Here is a 23,910-nt window from a genome sequence, read left to right on the forward strand (position 1 = left end):
ACCTCACCTTTTTGCCTCCACTAGTGACAGGAGGGCTGGTTCGTTTTTTTCCCAGAGAATCGGAATTACGATTCAACGGGGAAATGCTACTAGCATTCTTGACACACTTACACGCAGTCTTGATTTATACAGTAACTATTTTTAATCCAAAAATAAATAATAATTTCGTTTACCTAATTATATCATTAAATGATAGACAAAAATATAAAGTGAGCAAAGACTGAAGTGAATTCAAAAAACCGTTTATGAATCCTGAATTTCATCCGGTATTTATTCTGTCTGCCTGTTATTTTTAGGCCGTAAAAACATTCTGATGCTAGGTATAATTATTGTGTCGGCCAATTTAATGCCGTACCTAAAAACCCAAAAGGCTAAACTTAAAGTAACACTGTCAGTCTGCTTGGTATGCAATTGTTTGGCTTAACTGATTTTAATATTTTTTAGTAAGTATGATACGTTGCGGCCTGAGGAATAAACCATTTTTTAAGAGGCAACTACAAAAGATGTTTTAATTCAGTAAGTTAGTGTGAAAATACCGTTAAGTTTTAAAGTTATTCATAAAAATTTATACCTTTGGGCTTTTAAATTTAGCTGACAGTTTTTATAGAAGTCCGGATATTTTTTTAGATTCTCAGAAATTTTAACCATTCCCTACATCGTCAATGCGCCACCAGTCTTGGGAACTGAAATGTTAAAGTTCCTGTAGTTTCACTAGTTCACTCACCCTTCAAATCAACCATAACAGTATTCATTATTGCCGGTAGAATATTGATGAGTGCGTCCTAACTCACATAAAGCCCTACGACCAAGTGATCAATAATACCTAACAATCATCGTCATCAAAACAAATCATCATTCTCAAACGTTAATTTTGGATTGCATTGGTAATTAATAATAATAATTGCATTTATGATAGATCACTGTCATAGTGAATATTTCAGTATTTGGTGATTGAAAGTTCTTGTATAGGAAGAATTAAGAAAGATAAATGTTGCTCATTTAATAGGTAATATAACAATGCTGTTTCTTCTGCATATCAATGACTTGTTGCAAATCAGGTAAATTCACTGCTATGCAGACGACAGTACCGTAGACACCTTATACACCGGCCATGCTAAGATTTCTCGGGAAAACGTCGACGACCGGACAAATGTTTTTTCTATCGAGAAAATGTATTCTTTTGTTTTTGATCAAACACAATAATCTAAAATATAACGTAAAAATTGGATTTATCAAATCCAACGTTCAACTAAATCATAATAATATATAAACACGGTCAATATAGGTTTACTTATTTATGCAATAATATATATTATGTACACAGGTCTTGCTTTTTTTAATGAAGATAAAAGTAAGTAGGTACCTACTTACTTGAATTTAATTCGTATTATTAACAAAATGTAGAAGACTGAGAATTGAATAAATATTAATAAAAATGTGTTCCTGTTACTGTTTAATAATCTAAATATTTTTTTTATTCGAAATATATGATAGCAGCATTAGGTATATTTCTAGTTATTTATATCGAAGCGCGACATCTTGCGGAAGTGAGGAGAATATTAAAATGCATAACTGGACGTATTATTGTAAATGTATTAGTGACAGTGTGTTATTATATAGTTAATCATAACATTATCTTAAAAATAAAGTGACTTGTTTTGTCAAGTAAGTTTCTTAATAAAGAGTATTTATATGTTAAAAAAAGTAAGTACTTATTCTTAGTTGGTTCAATTATTTTAGGTTAAAACTACTTTTATTCAAAAAGTAAATTGTTGTATTAGAAACTTATGAGATTTAATATTAATGAATAAATAGAAATTCCATTAACACATAATAGGATAAAGTATTTTTAGCAAGCACTTGGTTTGTTCCAAAAACTGTATATTTATGGTTATAATTAAAACATATTACTAGTGAGTACTGACAGTCGACACTCGACAGGAGAACATACAGTGTTGCCACTCCAAGCCAAATCAAATTTTATTTTTATCGCTAACAAAACACAAAATCACAACACGATTTCCCCATTTGATATTACATTTTCAAAACCAACTCATTCAATTCGTAATTATTTGTAAAGAGCAAGTTCTACTCGTATTAAAAATCTAATTTTAAACTACTCTTACTTACCGATGCCACAGTTCATTTAAAATCTCATTCAAAAACTAAAGAGGTTTGCCTATGACATCAGTGACAGCTGTAAAAGCGAGAGAGAATACACCCTGCTTCTTTATCATATAGGTAGGCGGAAGGGCAATTGGGTCACTTGTTGGCACCACCGCCGCCCATAGACAATGGTGCTGTAATAAATATTAATCATTTCTTACATCGCCAATCTGCCACCAGTCTTGGGAACTAAGATGTTATGTCCCTTGTTCCTGTAGTTACACTGGCTCTACTACTATTGTTTGGCGGTAGATTATTTGATGAGTCAAGGTTGCCTACCCAGACGGGTTTGCACAAAGCCCTACCACCAAGAACATTACAATAGAACAATACAAAAGTACAATTACATTGTACATTTCGAACAAATCAATGATAAAGTTTTTCTTAAGCAATCCAAATAAAGGCTTATAAAATAGTTTATTGCTAGGATGCCTAGAAATCAATAAATATTAAATCTAAGCTTTTTTATCTTTAATACAATCTTGTACAGAGCAATGTGTCTTATTTATGAGATGTAAGGAACGGCGAATATTTATGACAATGTCTATGAGCGGTGGTGACCACTGGCCATGAGGTGGCCGATTTTCCCGTCCGTCCACCTATGCCAAAAAAGTTAAAATGAAATAAGTTTAATTTTCAATTATTTCTGTATTGAAAATAAATTCTTAATAAGTTGTGTTGTCGAACGTGACGATTGTATATCTAGAACAGTATTTGTCACCAATGAAAAATAATGCTTAAAACATATTGACCTTAGATCACATGCTCTAACTGTAATCACAATGCGTATTTATACAGCACATGACTGTATTAAGCATTATAACACAATCTAAAATGGACTATATTCTATTGTAATAAATTCAAATTTAATATGTTTCCAGTTCTACTGTGAATACAATCTTGTTGACTTTTGACTTGTTCGCTAATATGGCCTTCTCGTGAGGGTCATAAGCGTTCAGACTCAACTCAGTCCAAATCTAAACATTATCATTACATATGAGCCGTGACTTTATAAAATATATTGTAAGTCCTCAGTGATGTATAGATGACCTCTGAAAAGTATCTACCTACTTACCTTACCTTTTCGGTTGATGTAAAAATAATTTAGTACTGATCTTTTATTAAATATGAAGTGATAAAGTGAATTACGTGATTTTTTGTATTGTATTTAAATATTTTGTTGAATAGCTCCTTTTATATTTAATATGTAATTACTATCTTACTTTAACTCAAATCGTGTAATCTAGAACTATCTCTCGGATAATCTTATCAGCGATATTAACTAATAAATAAAGACAGTTTAGCTATCTTCATAGACAATATTTAACATAATAACTTGCACACAGTTCAACGTTATTAAATAAAAATAATAATAACAATTTAAAAATCAATCAATATCAAGTATTTAACCATATTTCGTAAAATAACACAATGTATTAAAGATCGATAAAAAACCATAAACACACCTACAAATTGTACCTTTTTTTTAATTGTCTACTCCATTGACGATTGTACCTTAAATAGGTTTATAAGAATTCAATTTTAAAATTTAGTTAGACTCCGCTGTACATGTCATTATTTCTTCATAAGAAATGACTAGGATATTTATGATTTAAGTTCTAAGGTATTCAATACGATTATATTATATTACATTTTCAGGTCACTACAACTCTAATTTGGAAATTTGTACAAGTTGAGATACCATATTATCTCTCTAATATACACGTTTGTTTTTCCTTAATGTGAGCTCTAGACTGTTTTCTTCGTACAATCATCTGTTATCAAAGAATAATATTTGTCAAATTCAGGAGAACGATATTGTTGTAAGTTGTACTGTTGTAATTTAGTCATGGAATCAAATACACAGACTCCAGGTTAGTCCTACTTTTAAAAAACATATGTTTGTCTTATAACCTTTTTTGTTAAATTTGTCGTGACATTAACTCATTGTATATATTAAATTTTATGTTTATAGGTGTTCGTGTGTATACGTTTATAGGTAAATAATAATCAATTTGTTTATGAAAACTTATGAAATACTCACTAAATAATACTAATTGTTAACACCTCAATACAGACCAACAATTGGAAAATATTAACAGCATATTGCTTACAAATTACTATGCTAACTATTTTTTTTACAAAATAAATACATTAATAGATGTAAAACCTGCTAATATAGAATAACTGACTTACAATAAAATATAAAAACTCACACAGTAAAAATGACTAAAACTTATTAAATCAACAAATATAGAGAAAACCATATAATTTGTTTGTGTGATAAAAAATAAAATTTCTTTAACTGTTGCTCTACATTTAAAGTTGGTGTTCAAAATAATCCGTTACTGTAATTAATATGAGACACATGTAACACATGCTAACGCTCAAGTTCATACGATAGTTTTTTTTATAAATAAAGCGTCCTATATATAAAAAATGATAATATTTTTTGCTATATAAAATGTTTGATCGTATAATAATAATTAGAATAGCTGATATTTAAACAAGCACGACATATTTTTTCTCTAATACACAAAAAACTTCAAACGTACTTATAATAGAATTAAAGATTAGATTTTTAGCTATTAATTTTATTTCACAGACGAAAATAACAAGGAAGGTCAAAGAGCGTAAGTGGTTTTAATACCTATTGTACTTATTAAAAAAGACGTTTCATATATATTAAAAAAATGATTGTTATTTTTTTAAGATGGTGGTACCAATTTTGTTTACGATGCCACCAAGCCGACACCACTCCGTCATGGCAACCTACATGGTGGGCAAAAATGTTTCCCTTTCCGATATTTCCTACTTTTAGACAGTCTGCCCAGCAACTGTGTATAATTATATTCTGTGAGTATTTTATTTATAAAATTAGAAATATATAATTTAATTTTGTCGAAGCATTATTATTATTATTATAGATGTTTGTTAATTATTCGGACACGACAGGCCCTGTATTTGCGGAGAAAAGTGTTATAAGTCCGTTCAACGCGTTCCGTATGGATTTATAGGCGGCAAAGGGATTGTATTGCGATTTGCGCGTATCGATTACATAAAGAAATCATAAAAATATATATTCTGCAAAAATATGATGTCAATATAATAATCTGAGTAAAAAAAAATTGTAATAGACAGCTTTACGTAAGAAAAGCTCATACTGACATATTCAGTATGCAAAGCTCCCACTTTGCATATTGAATAATATAATTAGAAGTCCAGATTTGAATAAAAATAGAGTATTTTTTTTGGAGGATGAGAGGAAATGCTATAAGCAACAGATTTTATGCTCGTTTAAGTATTTCCGGTAAAGATCACAGAGAAAAAAAGATCCACGCCTCACGCAAAATTTTAGGTATAGTCCGCGTGCGATAAGAATGGGACGGACCTTTGCTAAAATATATCGAAAATAACAATAAGTAACAACCTCTCGCAAGTCATTGATGAGAAATTACTACACTACCGCTACCCGCTATCGGTAGAATCGCGCGTATCCCAGTTTCAAATGGACGGCTACCATTCACATCGCGCGCAGACTATCTGAAACTGTTCATCGTCATAATGACGATTTGGACCCACGTTTATTCACTGCTGGACTGGCCTCCTCAGGGCACAACTGTGAATAAAAGTAGTAAAATATAGTATTGAAAATATTACACGATATTTCTAAAAAAATATTTCAGTCTTCCTCGTCTGGGGGATTTTGTACGCCGAAATGGGTGAAGCAGTGAGCTTAAATGGGGAACTATTAAGCATGACTATTTTAGTAATAGCCGCGTACTTAATTGGTTGGATCTGGTTAAAAATTACAACATTACCCGCACTCATTGGAATGCTATTGACGGGTATAATGTTCCAAAACTTACACTTAGTACATATGACTGATGATTATCGAAAACTTAACCAAGATTTGAGGTAAAATGGTTTTATTATAGTAATCTAAATATCCTTTTATCCTGTGGCTGTGATCCTTTAATTATGTGGCTAAGCATTACCTCATTTATGTTTATATTCACAGGAAAATTGCTTTAGTAATTATATTAACAAGAGCTGGTCTTGGTCTCGATGCTGGTGTACTTAAAAAACACTATATAGCTGTTTTGCAAATAGGACTCATACCCTGGCTGGTCGAATGTGTAGCCATTAGTGTTTCTACACAGTTTTTATTAGGCTTACCATGGATTTGGGGTAAGTTAATTTATAGTTAAATATTGCAAATAAAATTTCTATTTACTGACCAACCGTTTGGAGACAATAAGAATATATATAAATGTGGTTACTTGCAGCATTTTTATTAGGTTCTATGATTGCTTCCGTTTCTCCAGCTGTGGTAGTTCCGTGTCTGTTTAGGCTGAGAGACGCTGGCTTTGGTGTTTCTAAAGGTATACCTACATTACTGTTGGCTGCAGCTGCAATAGACGATTCCGTTAGTGTTGCTGTATTTGCAATCATACTTAATGCGATGTTTTCAACTGGTTCGATGACTTTTAATATTATAAAGGTTTGTGATTGTTTTCGTTATAAGCGATTATTTTAAAAGGTTTCTTAAATTAAATTTTAAATGTTGTATTTCAGGGTCCTCTATCAATAATAGCTGGTGTAGTTCTTGGATCGCTTTGGGGTGCTTTTGCATCTATTATTCCAGAAAGAGGAGATGTATACGTAGTCCCTTTAAGATTTTTAGCTCTATTTTTGGGTGGCTTATTTTCATTATTCATATCAAGCTTAATCGGCTGGAGTGGTGCAGGTATGATGTTTTTAAAAGTAAAATATATCTTTATGCTGCTAGCTTACTGATTGTATGTCATCTTAGGTCCCTTAGCAATAGTATCTTCAGGTTTCATAGCTGCATATTACTGGGAAAAACAAGGCTGGCCTGTAAATAAAAACCCGGTCAGCAATCTGTTTCGAATTCTGTGGATATTTTTTGAACCAATACTTTTTGCCTTTACTGGAGCTCAAATCACAGTATGTAAAATTTTATTACTATTTTAGAAAAGGTATATGACATTTATAGTAACAAAACTATTTGCTAACGTATTTTTAGGTCAGTGCCTTAGATCCTCAAGTTATAGCAATGGGTGCTGTTTGTTTAGTATCATGTCTATTATTACGTGTTATTGCCACATTTTTGATAAGTTTCGGATGTGGTCTGAACAATAAAGAGAAACTCTTCATTGGTCTTACTTGGTTAGCAAAGGCTACAGTTCAGGTTTGTAAAACATAAACATATATAAATTATAAATATTATATTATTATTGATTGATTAAAATTTAATAAAAATATAGCAACATATTTGTTGTTTAAGCTTTATAAAAATGTTTTGCTTAATAGGCAGCATTGGGTCCAGCAGCATTAGATTTAGTTCATAATGGTCAAACAGCTGGTAATTCATTTGTGGATGAAGAGAGGTACGCGAAGGCAATCTTGGCTGTAAGCGTTCTTAGTGTGGTCATATCTGCTCCTATCGGTGCAATACTTATCGCTCTTGCTGGACCTCGTTTGCTCAGTCGTGATTGTAAGTAATTGTACTGTTCTAATATTTCAATGGCCTAGTGTTTGGATAGGCATACAATAATATAGTTAACAAACCAGGATTTTATTTGGGGTATAATTAATGATATATTTATGAAAGAATCGTATTCGTAAGAACTTTAGAAATATATCGCTGACTATGTATAATTTATTCCAATCGTCTATAAATACTTATGTTGCTTTTCTTTATTTCAGCCCAGGGTCAAGATATTCCAATTGAGAACGAAAATGAAACGATCAGAAATACACCCTTATGACGAAATCTAAATTATAATATTTGTACTTAATATTTTTTACTTAACAATGTACTTACATTTCTATAAATGTTCTATGAAACTTATTACTTTAAAATAAACCGTAAGGCTTTGTTTGGATAAAAACTATTTCCACGTTTATGTCTATTAAAATATGTAAGTATTTTGTGTACAGTGCATTTTTTATTGAGAACCGAAATTTTAACTGGATGTTGACTGAGTTTTTATTTTAAAATATTACATAAAAAATGGGAAGGTGTGTGTTACGTAAACATAGCAGAGCCGTGATGGCACAGTGATAAGAAGACCTACATCTTAACTGACTCTTAAAGCCGCAAACATTACTAAATTTTCATAAAGGAAAACTTCAAGTAAGTTTTCCTTAATCAAGTAAGTTAATAATTTTAACTTTTACTAACGTTACCCGTCACATGCTTCAATATAATTTTATTGACATTCAGTTTATGATAAGTAATTTGGTTGAGGTAATTTAATTAAGCTTTTCACTTCTAAATAGTATCTGTTATATATTTCATTTATATTTATAAGACAACAAATATACGTTCTTTTAAGACTAAAGAGTTCGTGTTTCCAAATTTGGTCTATATACTTATTGACACCCTTCATACGTTTTATATGCAGTGGAAGCAATGTGTCTTAGGAGAAGTATTTAATATAAATTTTAAAATTTCACCCAAAAAATTGTTTATCGAAATGTTTACCAAAAATAGCGGCTTTTGAAGGCGGATGTCTAACTTTCTATCCCTAATTCAGATTTATAGTCCGTTCACAGTTACTTTACCTCTGGCTATTAGGTTGGTTTATATGAAGCTGTCCTTCATATAAAATACCTATTTACTGCTACCTGAGCCAAATGGAGAATTATATTTTCAACCCGTATACAGTGGTGGTCATATACCTACATAATTCGGTGCCGCTGGTGGTAATAGCTAGAGGAGACCCGTTAATGGATGGCGTGTTATACATATAATTATATCTGTCCCAATGCCTTGTATAGACATAAACATGTTATTGTAACTAAGTATATAATTATTTTTTGGAAAATAAAAATAGGATCGGATTGGTTAAAACTTTTATTTAGAATAAGGATGATCTGAATGAACATCATCAGAAGAGAACCAATAATCAGAATTGCTATCAGACTCAGTATCCGAGCCATCGTTTACTTGGATAATATTTTTTTCAATTAATCGTCTACGTATTCATCTGTTTGGTAATTTTTTCTCTTTAATATGACGAACATGTTTACATTGCTTTTGCCCTTCCTCGGTAGTAATCGATTGGAAAGCTCCATTGGTCAGATTTACTGTATTTTCTGCAAATTTTTCAAGATGTGGAAGCAGCAATTTCACCTTCTTTAGTAATGGTGCTGATGGTTTTGTCCGACAAACCTGAAATTTATAAATTTAAAATTAAATTTATAAATTTAATTACATTTAATTTACACTTATACATAATTTTCACCATTAATTGAACGATTTCCCTTATATGCACTTAGAAAATACTTTTACTATATAGTGTATGCAGTTGATGGAAGGTAAATAATAACATGACGCATATTGGTACAAATCATTTGTAAAATTGTAATTTTATATAATAATCATTACAATATTAGATAATTTTTTTTTCAACATACGGGAATTGTTTAATAGCAGGTAACATTATTTTAAATACCTGTCATTGCAGCTATCAGTTTCAAACGGAATTACAACACCTTTAGCTTTTTCCTTTCACAAAATTCACGCACAGCTAGCACGATTTTTCTTCCACTACTCTGAATTCTTTTTGGCATGATTAAATGTAATTAATCACTGAACTTACCATATTACTCGAAGAGCTCTAAACAATTAGACAGTCAGTAATGCCTTATACCAACCTAACGCGCAGCCTCTTTCGTAGATGTCAGAGGTAAAATAACTGTGAACGGACTGTACAATGTACACTATCAAGTATTAGCGCGATCCGTCAAAATTTCCCCTCTAGCTCCAGGTTTATAAATTTTGATAGAAACTTTTTGTAAACAAATATTTTCTTCTTACCTCCTCCAGTAGTGTTAGGCTACATTCGACTTTTTGTCTACTATAATCTTAGCTTTTATTATTATCTACGTCTAAACAATATGACAATATATTTACCTTATAAATAAGAATATGTATTATAATATTTTGAAAAGCATAAGAAAAGAAAGAATAGAATATTATTCGTATTGAAATTGTATAAATTGTTTTTTTTAGATCTTTACAAAATTGAATGTTCATCACAATTTTTACTCCAATGTATTTGCTTGTGTATCCGATTTTCGATAAATCATGTTGACAGTCTTAGATTGTAGTAGGTTGTATGTCAAAATATTTTTGTTTTGTTCATCGTATTTTTACTTTTTTCAAAGCTTAATATGTAAAAGAATTAATTATTTCATGATTTTTATTTATTGATTATACAAGGTAAATGTAGTTGTGTAGTTTAGATGTCATGTTTTGGAGGCATATTCTCCATAGCTATTGGTGGTAGTCATGTCAGAGTGTGCGCTGGTAGCCAGTGTAAGCGATCACGATGCCAGTATGGATGTGGGTAACGACAAATCCCTATTCGAGCCTACTATTGATATGATGGTAAATGATTTTGACGACGAGAGAACATTAGACGAAGAAGAAGCTTTGGCGGCAGGTGAGCATCAAGACCCGAAGGCTGAATTAAATAGTCTACAGCGGGAAGGTGATATGCCTTTAGAGGAATTACTTGCTTTATACGGTTACAATAGAAATATGGATAAACCTATTCCAGAGCAACCACCAGAGGTGGTGCCAGAGGAGAATGAAAAGACGGAATCGGCTTTGCAGCAGTTATACAGTGACAACACTAGTCCTGAGGCCACACGGTGCCTCCGGTCAGGTTCCAGACCACCATCTGAAGAAGAAGATGACTATGATTATAGTCCTGATGAAGATGATTGGAAGAAAACGATAATGGTAGGTAGTGATTATCAAGCAGCTATACCAGAAGGATTGTGTAGCTATGATGATGCTTTACCTTATGAAAATGAGGATAAGCTACTGTGGAATCCCAGTGTTCTTGATGAAAAAGTGATTGAGGACTATATGAAAAAAAATTGTGCTATAAATTCAGGAACTGGCGTTGATGCTGTACCCAAAGGTAAGCAATTGCGGGATGATGAGGAAGCTTTATTCCTACTACAGCAATGTGGTCATAATGTAGAGGAAGCACTAAGAAGGCGAAGGATTTCAGCCCAGACACCTGCTCATGCAAGTGTGTGGTCAGAGGAAGAGTGTAGAAATTTCGAAAATGGCATCAAAGTTCATGGTAAAGATTTCCATTTAATCCGCCAACAAAAGGTCAGAACAAGATCAGTTGGAGAACTCGTACAATTTTATTATATTTGGAAAAAGACAGAGAGACATGATATATTTGCAAATAAGACACGGTTAGAAAAGAAAAAGTATACTTTGCACCCTGGTCATACTGATTACATGGATAGGTTTCTGGAAGAACAGGAAGCATCAGGCACGAGTGTTGTTCGGCCTGTTTCGCCCACACCCATGATGATGTATGTGCCTTCACCAGCTGCTCAGCCTGATCCTTTGGCCCTAGGAGAAAAGGAGGTGTTTTCCCAACTGAACCCTCACACAACACCCCCCAGGACCTTGTCCACTGAGGAACCAGAACCTGATACAGTTTCCTAATACATGTACATTTGGCTATGCCATTTTTCGTGTAGAATGCACTGTTTATGACATAATTGTTGTTAAAAACTTAGCTATTCCTGTATTCATAATTGTTTTAATGTTGACGAGGTTTTCAAACATGATGCCCTAGTTTTTTTATACAAATATGGACAGATCAGTGTAAATAATAATTAGTCTTGGATTTTTTTTATATGGGAATAGTGTTGCTCAGAAATTGAAGTGTTGTAACTGTTGCGACATTTATAAAATGTTGCTATAGTTTTATAGTAATGTTATTTCTGTGATGTTTAAATGTCGTTCAGAATAAACATACAATGCTAGCTGTTTAATAAAATGCTTCACCTTATAACAAATATAATTAGACTACTTGGTTTCTGTATTAAATTTGATTTTAAGGTGTGAATTTACATTGAAAAAGTGCTTTTTTATTGTTTTTGAATGAGTAATATATTGCTGTTCATAAGTACTTAGATGTAGACATACAAATGTGTAATGGAATCAAATAGTTTAATTATATTGATATGAGTGATTTTTAAAATAGTAAACAGTGTAAATATTTACCTACATGTCCAATGCATGTATCACTACAATTACAATTTTGTTCAGTATTTTTTACATTTTAACTCAATAATTATTTTTAAATTTTTAATAAAAATGTATGTTTTATTTAATTCAATGCGAATTGTGAGTGTTTTTGTAAGTTATTTTTCTTTTAATTTAAATTTAGGATTTCTGAGTCTATCTATAATGATTTTTAATTTTATTTAAAAATAATCATTATTATGTTCTAATATTTTGATAAATAATTCTTAAATTATCAGTGAATAATTGAATAGTGTAAGTTTCGCTTTTATATTAAAACTATGAAAATTATTGTTTTATTAAATATATATTACATATATATTAGTTATACAGTGCCTATTGCTAAATCTATATTTTAATATGCATAATAGAATAAATGTACTATTAAAAAGCATATCAAAATAAAAAGATAACTGAAATTAAACTATTGCAATAATTTTTCAACTTAAGTATGAATGCAAATTATATGATTTTCATTAAAAACATATTAAAAAAAAATACATAGTTTAATCCAATTGATATGCATATAATTATACTTAATTACACATTAAATATAATAGAGTCCATTTCATTAGTAATTGACATAAATTGTTTTTTTCTACAACAAAATCAATTAATATTCAATATAATCAATATGCATATTAGTTTAATTAACAATTAAACTAATATCTGAGATGTGTTGATTTATTGTGGAATGGACTATATTTTTAAGTACATAGAGCTGTCATTTGTCTAATAGCCACATTGGTCAATTGCCCTAGATAGTTTCAACATTAAATAAAATAAATATTTTCTTGTCAATGATTTTATAACATTATATACCTAAATTATTTTAAAACCTTATACAAGATGAAATTGCAGGATTTTAACGACGGCGCTAAATACTTACATTTAGAATATGTTTGTTTTGTTACTGTTTATGGACATGGAAATTATAAAGTGGTATAATAAATTGCTAGTTCTTCGTGTCATGATACATTCTTAGGAGGTGATATCCATGTGTTTCTAATCGAATGCAAAAAAAAAGATAGTTTTGGGTTGAAATACATTTTAAGACTGTTCGAAGGGTTATGATAAATACCCACATAAGTACAAACTGCAGTTTGTTTTATATTTGCACGTATAATAATAAGTTTTTTACGTCTAGTACGTAGATTATGGTGTAAAAAAATAATTTAAGAATAAACAGTGCAAACCCTAAAAATGTATTTTATTTATTAAAAAGAGTTATATGTTACTTTATGTAATTAATAATATGATTAAGTTTAAATTAGTTTTTCGAGTTCTAGTTATAATCTCAACAAATGAAATGTAGTAATTCATTTTAAAAATGAAAATAATAACCAATTTGTTAAATTGTAATTATATCCTTTTTATAATATCTATATTTTAATTTATAAATATGACTAATTCCTTATAATGATATCAGATATGTCTTCATATATAATACATATATACTGAAATATGTCTTATTACCAGAGTTGCCAGAAACCACATATTAAAAAAAGTGTTTATACTTCAAAAACTCAGGATCGCTCAAAAACGCCAGTGGTACTTTTAGTATTGGTAACCTAGCAAGTTTATTTTTACGTGTCATTTAAATAAATGTATATTGTAATATACAAATTGCAAAGAAATACCCTATGAAAACTATGTAAAAGTTTAGACGTTATATGATAAGTTTAATTGATTTTACCATACTTTTGAACACAGTAAATATACAACATTTTGATAAATAATCTGTACTTTTTTGTCATAACATGGTAGCAAACGAAATCGCATAAAAACTTACGAATTACTTTTATTTCTATTTTCATTTACTTCTTAAATTATAATCATATATATTGGTCTTCGAACTATAATTTTCAATTAAAAATATTATCAGGCTTTTCATAAATAATTTTTATTATGTTCTAACAATTGCAATTTTCTGCAACTGTATTGCTTAAGACGGATAATTTCAATGTAATTATATTTTACGTATTTTTAAATAAATTCAATTATAATTTTCAATTAATTTAGAAAAAAAAAACATACATTATGCAGGATACGGTATTATATTTTGCACTAAAAATTCACCACAATAATTGAATTTCACTCTTTTATTCCTTTTTATTGTTTAAAATATTTTTACCTTAAATAAAATTAACCTTAATTAAATCTTATATAACAAAGAAATGTGGCGAATAATATCATAATAACATTGTTTAACAATATCGTCTTTACTTATAATTAAAACGAACTTATTATATTTCTTATACCTTGACATTTGACAATATGACAATGACATTATAATTGTAGTAAATTTGTCTAACACTCAAAACCTCGTCAATTTAGACTAGAAATTGGAAATTTATACCTTTGTGAGAAAATTAATGGATAGATTTGAACACCTATAACACAATTAAGTCTATCGTTTTATCTGAAAACGTAATGTATGTTAAAAAGTAATTTATTAAGAATTATTTGTACAATAAATTGTGATTTAAAAAAATATGATAGTCACTGCAGAAATGTCTGCTAAAGAATTTATTAATGACTATAAGGAGAATTACGGCAAAGTTAGAAAATTACTAGATGAAGACAGTAAAAATGATCCGGAAAATGAACCATATTCGTCAAAATATAAGGCTAGAGATATATTAAACAATATGCGCGATGCATTGAGTAATGTTTCTGAATCTGAAACAAATTTGAACAAAGTTAAACTCGATGCAATGTTAGGGGTAGTACTTTTAAACATAGGAATTATAGACATGGAAACCGAGGAGCTGACTGCTAGTGAGAAAGTATTGAAAGAAGCAGAAGATCTTTTGATTCCAAATTCTCTAAAGCCGGAAATCGTAACAACTCTCATTAACATTGAAAATAATCTCGGCATATTGTGGTCCAATCGCGACGAACCAGAGGAAGCTAAACTTTTTTTACTCAAAGCAAAAACATTTTATGAAGACTTTAAATGCACATTACAAATGCCTTTATCAATAGAACAAATAATAAGTAATACTGGTGAAGCTGTTACAGGAGAATTTATGTTTTTAGAGAAAGCTCATACATTGTCTCTCTATTATTTAGCCCAAGTATATGGATCATTGAAGGAAAATTTGAAATCAGCAATATATTGTCATGTTACATTAAGAAGACAGCTACAGTACTCAGACTATGAATCAATTGAATGGGCTTTAAATTCGGCTACCTTATCTCAGTTCTTTGCTGAGCAAAATGGGTTTTTTCAATCAAGACACCATCTTTCTGCAGCTTCAACCATACTGGAACAGTATGAAGCAACATTAATGGAGTCGGAAAGTGCTGATGATATTTTTTTGGCTAAAAAAGAAATTTTTAAACATAGATCAGCAGATGTAGCCAGGTGTTGGGCTAAATACTGTCTTTTGCTAATGACTGCTTCCAAAGCAAGACTTATGAATGATGGAGAAGAGATTAGTGATGCAATTACAGGTATAATAAATTAAATAATTAAAAAAAAAAACCAAAATTGATGATATAATTTATCATTTTTTTATAAAATTTAATCTTTAAATACTTTTTGGAAAATTCTAAAAAATGGGTTATGAGTTATTATATATTTTTGTCAAATAAAAGAATTATAATTTTTTATTGCAGATATGTCTAATTTGGAGCTGGAAGACAATGAGAACATTTGTGGTGGTGATATAAAAAAGTTAATATTCTCAGATCTCGATGTTACCAAATATGAAAAGAAAATTGGTGACAAATTCTTGTTGACATACCAAGATGCAAGAGAAGTGTTTTTATGTTGCCAGAGTTGGTTGAACAAAGCCAAAGAATATTATAAATTAGATACTTTAGCTTCAGACTACATTGAGCTGGTGCAAGACAGTTCCCAATCATATTGTTATCTCGCATTCTTCGAAGAAGATGATGAGAGGCGGGCAAAAATGCATAAACGTAGGGTGGATATGCTTGAAGATTTGATCAAAGAAATCAACCCAACTTATTATCTCCAGTATTGCCGTCAACTGTGGTACGAACTAGGTGAAGTGTATTCAGAGATACTAAATATTAAATTAGACAAACTCAATAAAACAAAGGAAAAACCCTCGCCACATATTTTAAAAAAGATTAACATGTTGTGTGAAAAGAGCATTGAAAATTATGATCACTTCCTGAATTCAGTCAAAGATAAAAATGGAATAATGCCAGTTAAATTAGAATTTGATGTTATTAGGCCGGTGATAAGTGCATATGCTTTTATTGGTAGGAATAGCATGAAAAGAATTGCCGTTGATAAAAATGTTCAATTGACACATGTTAGGAAAAGTTATGATTCATATCAGGCTGTTGTTGATATTTGTAAAAATGACCCCGAAGCTGCTAAGATGATGAAAGAAGAGTACAGCTTATGTCAAGAAATGGTAAATATCTTACCATTGAAGATTAAAAAACTGGAAAATGAACTGGTGGGATTTGTTGGATAGAAAAAAGTTAAGGTGTTACAAGCAAATATAAAAAATGGTATCAAAGATAAACTTCATAGTTAACCCAAACATAAATGCACCTTTTGTATTATGTATGTAATGTAAACAATTGGACAAAAATCTTTTTCAAAAAAAATTATAATTATGTAATACATTTCATAGCCTACTTTTTTATTGAAGGGAAAATATAGAAACTAATCAGACTTAAGGCGGGTTCAGGTTTATATATTCTAATGAAACGTGAATTTTGCGTGTGCCGCGCTCATCGACTGCTAATTTTAAAACCATTGACTTCCAAAGGCTTTTCATTTATTAAATAGACAAAAGCAGCACTCGTTATCGCGACCTTTCTGTTCTAGGCAGCAGCTTGTAACAAGTTGAACAGCTCTGGGTGCAAGATTCGCGATATATATTCGTGTGGCGTTTTCACTATTCGCTTTATATTTCACGATACATAAGAATATATAAATGTGGACCCGCCATTAAGTCTGAAATAACCTGTAGAACCTGTATACTACTTGGAGAAAAAAAAAAAAATAATTTAACTGCTTTAGTAGCTAACTTATATGGTTGCAGACCCTGAGATCCCGATTTTAACCCAGGTTCCAGTTAACAAAAAGTAAATAGAGGATTATTCTATAGCAGCCCATAATTCGGAACTTGGTAGTGTGTACACTTCCCATGTGTGAGTGAGTGGTGGAACCGAGAGTGCACCTGTGTTTGCTGACATATTCTTGCACTTTAATATCCCTGCGCAGTTGCTTAGTCTCCGTTGAGATTATTTCGCCGTGAGCAGTCGGCCTGGAGTCGGCAGATTATAATTTACAATATATACAATTTTATCATACAAATTGTTTGTAAATGTTGCTGATGCTTTATTAAAATGAAAACATTGTCTTAATTATATAGAGAATGTAAAATAAAAGCTTACAAGGTTTATATTTTTTTATTTTTTAAAAACAGTCTCATTCAATACGTACCGATTGGAATATACTTAAGTATTGTAAAAAATACTTGAATAAATTGTGTGTAACTTGGATGTCCAGGCTAAAGCCCAAAGTTATATAATATACTTTACATCATTTTCTTTTAGAATTTTGAGGGTTTTTGGTCTAAAATTTAAATTCCCTTAGGTCTCTATTCATAAAAAAAAATTATATAGCTTGTCATATAAATGACAGATTGCGCGGATCAGGACACCCCCCAGTATACTTTATATATTGGAGGCGTGCTCTGCGTCAAACGCGGAGAGACAGATCCTACTCCGCGAGGTCGGACGAGACCTTTACCTGAGACCTAAAAGTAATCGTATCGGCGATGCTCCGCAATAATTCAGCGTAGCCTTCTGTAACTCCGTCATGGCAGAGAAGGAGCTCCGCGTAAATAAGTTATATCTACTAATTCAACCATTTTTTTTTTGCTTTCCAATAGTCTTCAGAAGAAAATAAGTCTATTCACAAAAAAAACTTATTTATTAAATTATATCTCCACACTAGCAAAATCAAATGATGACAAGACGTATAAAATTGACCTTTAATAATAATACCCACTTTAAAAGTATAAGCAATACCAGAAAAAAGGAAGAAAAAAATTGGTCATAATATATACAATATCTATTCGTTTTTAGGCAGCTATTATTTTTGCAAAATGTAGATTTTTAAAAATAGTATGTTAATAAATGCCTAATTTATTCTCATTGGAATGCCGCACCGGGCTCTATATCCGCCTAGCTACACCACTAACGCTAGGCACATCTCATTTTAGTTATAAACCTGAAGAGTCTGTGTGGTACCTAAACACTAAACACGCTTAGTGTTAATTGTGATTTAAGAAAATACCTTTGCGTTATATTAAGTATGTTTATTGCGGAATGTGGAATAGCTATCCAATTTCCTGGCACAACTCTAAATATTTGAGCAATATCTTACCATTCACGCAATCAAAATTTAACACGGTTAAACTTAGTTACTAAAGTTTTTCAACGCTACTTTCTACGTTAATACTAGATGTATATTTTTTTCTTCTTATTCCAAATAGATGCCACATGCGTATCAACGACTGCCTTTGGGGCAGCGTGGTGGAATGAGCTCCGAAGAATGGTAGTACTCCATTTTAACTTTAGTGTACATTTTAAAGCACGAAGAGGATTCAAAATGAGTAAAACAGCCGAGACGCATTAACTTGACCGCAATTGAATTTGGTGTAACTAAGCTGTTAACGATATATAATGTAAGTGACAGGTGAATACACTATGAACATTTAAGATATTTTTTTTCATAGATATTTAAATATATGCTCATATGACTTTACCTGAACGTAAATGTATAAAAAATCTAGTCTTAATATTGAAAAGAACTTAAACAGCTGCCTGTCCTTGAATGTTTTTACTTTCTTGATGCACGTATTAAGTGACCATGATTTTAAAATAAATATAAAATTATGCTAAAATCATAAAATAAAACCTACATATATAAGAAACCAACATACATAAAAACTTTGAATTTGTTCAAATGTATTCTTCGAAATCATCTGATGTGGACTTTTTTATTTACAACCGAATAAATCTTATTCAAAAATAATTTAAAACCAAAGCATTTACAAGTGAACAGTTTTTATGAAGTTATAACATTTTGAATGTACTTGAAAGCTTAAAATTATCGATATAATTGCATTTTTGAAAGCCACGACATGTACCTTGCTTTCAAAACTTAACCTTAATTAATTGTCTATAGCAACTTTTCCTTAGTATCTTTTTTAAAAATATGTATTATTTTATATATTAAATAAATAGTTGCAATTATTAATGAAGTCATGGTAAAGATAATTATAGCAGCGACGTCAAGTAGACTTAGTTGGTAGAATGTGAGGTTTCGTGCTGTGGAGTGAAGGTGAGTTGATTTTCCCCACCGAATCACGTGCTCCGTCCAGAATACGGCTTTATCCAAAGGCGATACATCCCGGTCAGCCCAAATTTTTGACACGAGAGATGTGTGTTTTCGCATTCTGGAATATAATAAAATATAATTAATTTGGGAAATCGTCATATTATTCGTCACGAAATTCAAGGTGAAATTTTGTTTTATGAAATACTTCAAGTTAATAAAGTCCTTAAAGACCACAGTGGCGTGCATTTGGAGAGGCCTATGTCCAGCAGTGGACGAATGCGGGCTGATGTGTGTGTGTGTGTGTGTAATAAAGCACTTTATACAAATATTTTTATATGCATTTGCTTTGCCTAAATTATTATTACTAAGTTTGATATATTGTAGACTTTTTTATTTTTTAATAAACAAAAGCCTTCATTTGTACTGAATACCAACTGGATTAATGGTATTTTATTTTATATCTTTGTTAAAAGATAAAGTTACTATTAAGATAAGTATACTTAATTTTCCTAAAAATAATAATACGTTTTTTTGAAAAGGTTTACTTAGAAAGGATCCTTTTTGGTAAGCAGATCATTGCCCATGTAATATAATATTGAAAAATATTGAATATTTATTGTAATTTGACACAACACAATATTGAATAATATGACCTTGTAAGGTGCTTAATATAGAATAGATATTTTAGTATCAGGGTCGATAGCTTAGAGAGAATAAATGAATCTTATATATTAATTTGTTATCATCTGTGTTAACATATTAACGATATCACTTTTATAAATCAACCTTGCAGGTCAATTATTTTGTCTAAAAATAAATTTGTGTCACAATGATATATATATTAGTTGGATACTTAAATAACTATATAAAAATATTAGATTTAATTTCGATTCTAATTAAAGAATACCTGTTTTTTAAACCAGGAAAGACATAGATACCTACTTTTCAAAACAGATTATACTTATTTATCAATCTTAAAATATTAATTAACTTTAATATCAATTACATAACTTACGTATCACTGATTACTGTTTGTAGAGCATTACTCAAAATGTCTTCGTTGAGGTCCTCATAAGACAACACGATGCCAACTCCGGCCTCGGCAGCGGCAGCCGCGTTAGAGGGTTGGTCTCCGAATATGGGTATTATTATCATTGGTTTTCCTGCAGCCATCGCTTCCGTCATACCGAGCAAGCCTCCGTGGGAAATAAATGCAATGATTTTTTCGTGACCTGTAATGTAAAAACAATTTAAGCCTATTTAAATTTATCACTTAGCAGATATTAATTTCTACGTAAATCTTTTAAAACCGTAATATATTAAAAAAGTAAAATGTTGGGATAAATATATAATTATTTTACCCGCTTAATAATCATGGTCATCTTTTCAATTATGTTAATTTAATCAGATTTTATTGTGGTTTTTTTTTAGTTGATTTATACGTGTAATTAAACAAAAATTAATTCACTTCGGCGAGATGACGACCATTATTATAATTTCAAATAATTTCCATTTTGAAATATAAAAATACATTGGGTATATTAATATAATAATTGAAAAATATATTTCGAAATATCACTTGATATATCTGTTCGGGTTGGTAGTGCGGATTTATTCATATCAATAAGTAACCTCTCATGATTGTATATCTAATTACAAAGTTGCAAAAAATAATAAGAAACTACGCCAATGTGTCGTAAAAAGTCATCTATTTATAATACATTAATACTTACGCAGTAAATCATATTGCGGTAACCATTTTACTCGAAGAATGTTACCCGCAAGAGATCCCTCTTCATCGCTGTCTTCATATTTCCAAATAACTCTTTGCTTTAATTTAGAAAGCGCGTTGACAAAAATTTGTTCCTTGTACTTTGGTAATGACTTTGTTTTTATATGCGACCCGAAGCTAAATAATATGACACCGTCATCGCTTGAATCATTAAGGAACTTTTCTATGAACTGTAAACAAAAAAAAAAAACATAGAAAAACCTTGACGTGAAGGTAATGTTGTATATTTTTTATAGAATTTTTTGCTAATAAATAGACAAGATTTTAATGAATTTCTTTAAACTAACTGTGATAAAACGTACTACATGATAATAAAAGTAAATACATAAGTAATATAAGTTGTCGTTTACGGCTTCACTCGACTTTTAGGCGTTCGACATAAAAAAGTCTATGTCGTTCCTTGTAGTTCAACTGTTCAAGTTTGCTTCATACCTAATTTAATCAATCAATCAATCAATGCGGTTCATTGGTTTTGTCGTGTAAGAGATACAGACAGACAGAGTTTTTTCGCATTTATAATTTTAGTATAGATAACATTATAAGTACCTATCTACAGGCACAATGGATATAATGTTTATATGGATATAAAGTTTAAGGTTGCGCATTGGCGATTTGAGGAATAGTTAATATTTTTTATAGCGCCAATGTCTTTGAGCAGTTGTGACAATTAACTATCAAGTTATACAATAAGTGGTCCTTTTAACGGTCTGTCTAGCTGTACTAGAAAAAAAAAAGATGTGATGCTCAATTTCAAAAGAACATAAACTAGAATCGAGATTTTCATATACACAAACTATATTTTTTAGATATAAATATGAGGAAATACAAACAAAATTATATGTAGAATTTCGAAGGATCAATTTATGTCGTTAGATTATTGTCGCCAAAAATACACAATCATTGCTCGATTAAAAAGTAGTTAGTGAACGCAACACAGCGTGAAACGTAACGTAAACGAATGATTAATCATGTATGGTCGGGTTCGCTTGGCCAACTATGAACTTGGAGCTTATACTACACTAATAGCATGGATCCTTGAGTGATTTTATCCTGTATATTGAAGTCTTCAACACAATAAATATGTATTAGTGATAAATTAACTATTTTACAAAAACATTAAAATCGTATTCTGTAACACCAAAGGCTTAACCCATGATCTTAGCTTGTTTCTATAAATTTTAAAATTCTAAATATAAGAATACAGAAGAATATCTGTTTAATTAAATAAAAAAAGTTTAGTAATATACAATAATATTGATAATAAATTCTTATAAATAAGAAAATGTTTTCAATAAAGTCGACTTACCGGTGGCAGGGGTTCCCTTTTAGAAGACAAGTGCAACCCACCAACTTCCACCATACCTGGCAAAAGTGGTTTTACTCCATTGAGAGTATGGTAAGAGTTCGTAAGCATCAAGGAAATATTTTTACCAAGCTCACGTAAATCCTGAATTTTTCCAAACTTTTTTTCTAAAATATACTTTTCTTTAGTTTGTATCTCGTAATAATACCACTCTTTTAATATGAAATTTAACAACGTATTTTCTAGTCGATCCATTAACGTCATTTGCGATGAAAAAGGTGCCGTAATTAGAGGCACATAGGATGGGTTATCGTCAGCACCAATTCGTTCCGACGTCCAAGGCATAGGTGTTCCTGACAGCACATACACAATCGGTGCACTTATTCCATACGCATAAAGAAGACCTAGCATACAGTCGCTTGTAAAATTTTCTAATAACACAACATCATAATCCCCTTTTAAAGCTTCCAATAAAGGCGTAAAATGAGTGAGCTTTTCGCATATGCTCATAGATGCACTTGCAAAAGATCGAAATTGTAACACTTGCGATGTAATGCTTCCTAATCTAGGAATCTTCTTGAAAATATTCGAATTTTCCAGGGCGCTTAAATCGAACGACTCTAGCCGTAATTCGTATAAACCTTGGAAGTTTATTTCGTGATAATTAGGGGGTGGATTAATTGCCGGAAAAAATGACGCGACTGTGAGATTGTGCCCTCTCTCTGCAAGCTTCAGTAACAGAGGTTCAAAAACCATATGATGACTTTTGCCCGTATGTGAAAATAAACCAAGAATATTCGCTGTATTTACATTATAAAAATGTATTACAAAAATAAAATAGCAAGTCAGACGAGACATCTCACGCGCTTCCTATCACAGACACTACTGAATGCTAGTGCTATTTCGCCTTTATTAAATACTAAATAATGAAATGTACCCAAGTTATAAAGGCAAAAGGCCATGAAGTGAATGGAAATAAGGTGATATCAGTTTCACCCTTTCAAAAATAAATTGAGAGGCACGTAAGTTCAAAAAGGATGGAATTTTTTTGCCTGCAAATGGGCCAATTGATGTTAGGTGGTCACCACCGCGTACAGACATTGGCGCTGTTAGAAATTAGAAATATTAACCATCCCTTACTTTGTCAATGCGCCACCAACCTTAGAAATAAGATGTTATGTCCCCTGCGGAAGTTACACTGGCTC

The 23,910-nt window shown here is 30.8% G+C and overlaps 4 protein-coding genes across 7 annotated transcripts; 3 read left to right on the plus strand and 1 right to left on the minus strand.

Moving 5' to 3' along the window:
• Positions 1-3,163: 3,163 nt before the first annotated feature.
• Positions 3,164-8,130, plus strand: LOC125066196 (sodium/hydrogen exchanger 9B2-like). Of its 2 annotated transcripts, XM_047674168.1 has the most exons (13): positions 3,164-3,189; positions 3,826-4,040; positions 4,142-4,165; positions 4,772-4,799; positions 4,880-5,022; positions 5,853-6,084; positions 6,188-6,357; positions 6,456-6,670; positions 6,745-6,916; positions 6,983-7,137; positions 7,217-7,381; positions 7,504-7,687; positions 7,900-8,130. In XM_047674168.1, the coding sequence occupies exons 2-13, from the start codon at positions 4,016-4,018 to the stop codon at positions 7,959-7,961; spliced, it is 1,575 nt and encodes a 524-aa protein (XP_047530124.1). In that variant the 5' UTR covers positions 3,164-3,189; positions 3,826-4,015; the 3' UTR covers positions 7,962-8,130. The 2 variants fall into 2 exon arrangements, with proteins under 2 accessions (XP_047530124.1, XP_047530125.1); XM_047674169.1 differs by lacking the exon at positions 4,142-4,165.
• Positions 8,131-10,315: 2,185 nt separating this feature from the next.
• On the plus strand, positions 10,316-12,343 carry LOC125066191 (mesoderm induction early response protein 1). 3 transcript variants are annotated; one of them, XM_047674159.1, is made up of 2 exons: positions 10,316-10,694; positions 10,764-12,343. In XM_047674159.1, exons 1-2 carry the CDS (start codon positions 10,493-10,495, stop codon positions 11,678-11,680), a joined length of 1,119 nt encoding a protein of 372 aa, XP_047530115.1. In that variant the 5' UTR covers positions 10,316-10,492; the 3' UTR covers positions 11,681-12,343. The 3 variants fall into 3 exon arrangements, with proteins under 3 accessions (XP_047530115.1, XP_047530116.1, XP_047530114.1); XM_047674160.1 differs by having other exon boundaries at positions 10,316-10,646; positions 10,764-12,342; XM_047674158.1 differs by having other exon boundaries at positions 10,316-12,342.
• A 2,228-nt stretch (positions 12,344-14,571) lies between these two features.
• On the plus strand, positions 14,572-16,839 carry LOC125066484 (KIF-binding protein-like). Its single transcript, XM_047674571.1, has 2 exons — positions 14,572-15,724; positions 15,890-16,839. The coding sequence occupies exons 1-2, from the start codon at positions 14,761-14,763 to the stop codon at positions 16,723-16,725; spliced, it is 1,800 nt and encodes a 599-aa protein (XP_047530527.1). The 5' UTR covers positions 14,572-14,760; the 3' UTR covers positions 16,726-16,839.
• A 2,436-nt stretch (positions 16,840-19,275) lies between these two features.
• Positions 19,276-23,563, minus strand: LOC125066422 (UDP-glycosyltransferase UGT5-like). The gene is made up of 4 exons (XM_047674490.1): positions 22,709-23,563; positions 21,344-21,572; positions 20,626-20,842; positions 19,276-19,728 (listed from the first exon to the last, which is right to left on the minus strand). Exons 1-4 carry the CDS (start codon positions 23,561-23,563, stop codon positions 19,452-19,454), a joined length of 1,578 nt encoding a protein of 525 aa, XP_047530446.1. The 3' UTR covers positions 19,276-19,451.
• Between the last annotated feature and the right edge of the window lie 347 nt (positions 23,564-23,910).

Source organism: Vanessa atalanta, chromosome 9, assembly GCF_905147765.1.
Source record: "Vanessa atalanta chromosome 9, ilVanAtal1.2, whole genome shotgun sequence".
Lineage (NCBI taxonomy): Eukaryota > Metazoa > Arthropoda > Insecta > Lepidoptera > Nymphalidae > Vanessa > Vanessa atalanta.

Bases quoted from the DNA above. Each gene is read 5' to 3' on its own strand.
- LOC125066191 (XM_047674158.1), top strand. From the start codon at position 10,493: ATGTCAGAGTGTGCGCTGGTAGCCAGTGTAAGCGATCACGATGCCAGT.
- LOC125066484 (XM_047674571.1), top strand. From the start codon at position 14,761: ATGATAGTCACTGCAGAAATGTCTGCTAAAGAATTTATTAATGACTAT. The intron at 15,725-15,889 runs GTATAATAAATT...TTTTTATTGCAG, and splicing joins GATTAGTGATGCAATTACAG to ATATGTCTAATTTGGAGCTG.
- LOC125066422 (XM_047674490.1), bottom strand. From the start codon at position 23,563: ATGTCTCGTCTGACTTGCTATTTTATTTTTGTAATACATTTTTATAAT. The intron at 21,573-22,708 runs GTAAGTCGACTT...TTTTGTTTACAG, and splicing joins AAAGGGAACCCCTGCCACCG to TTCATAGAAAAGTTCCTTAA. The intron at 19,729-20,625 runs GTAAGTTATGTA...ATTATATTCCAG, and splicing joins CAAACAGTAATCAGTGATAC to AATGCGAAAACACACATCTC.
- LOC125066196 (XM_047674168.1), top strand. From the start codon at position 4,016: ATGGAATCAAATACACAGACTCCAG. The intron at 7,138-7,216 runs GTATGTAAAATT...ACGTATTTTTAG, and splicing joins TTACTGGAGCTCAAATCACA to GTCAGTGCCTTAGATCCTCA. The intron at 7,382-7,503 runs GTTTGTAAAACA...TTTGCTTAATAG, and splicing joins TAGCAAAGGCTACAGTTCAG to GCAGCATTGGGTCCAGCAGC.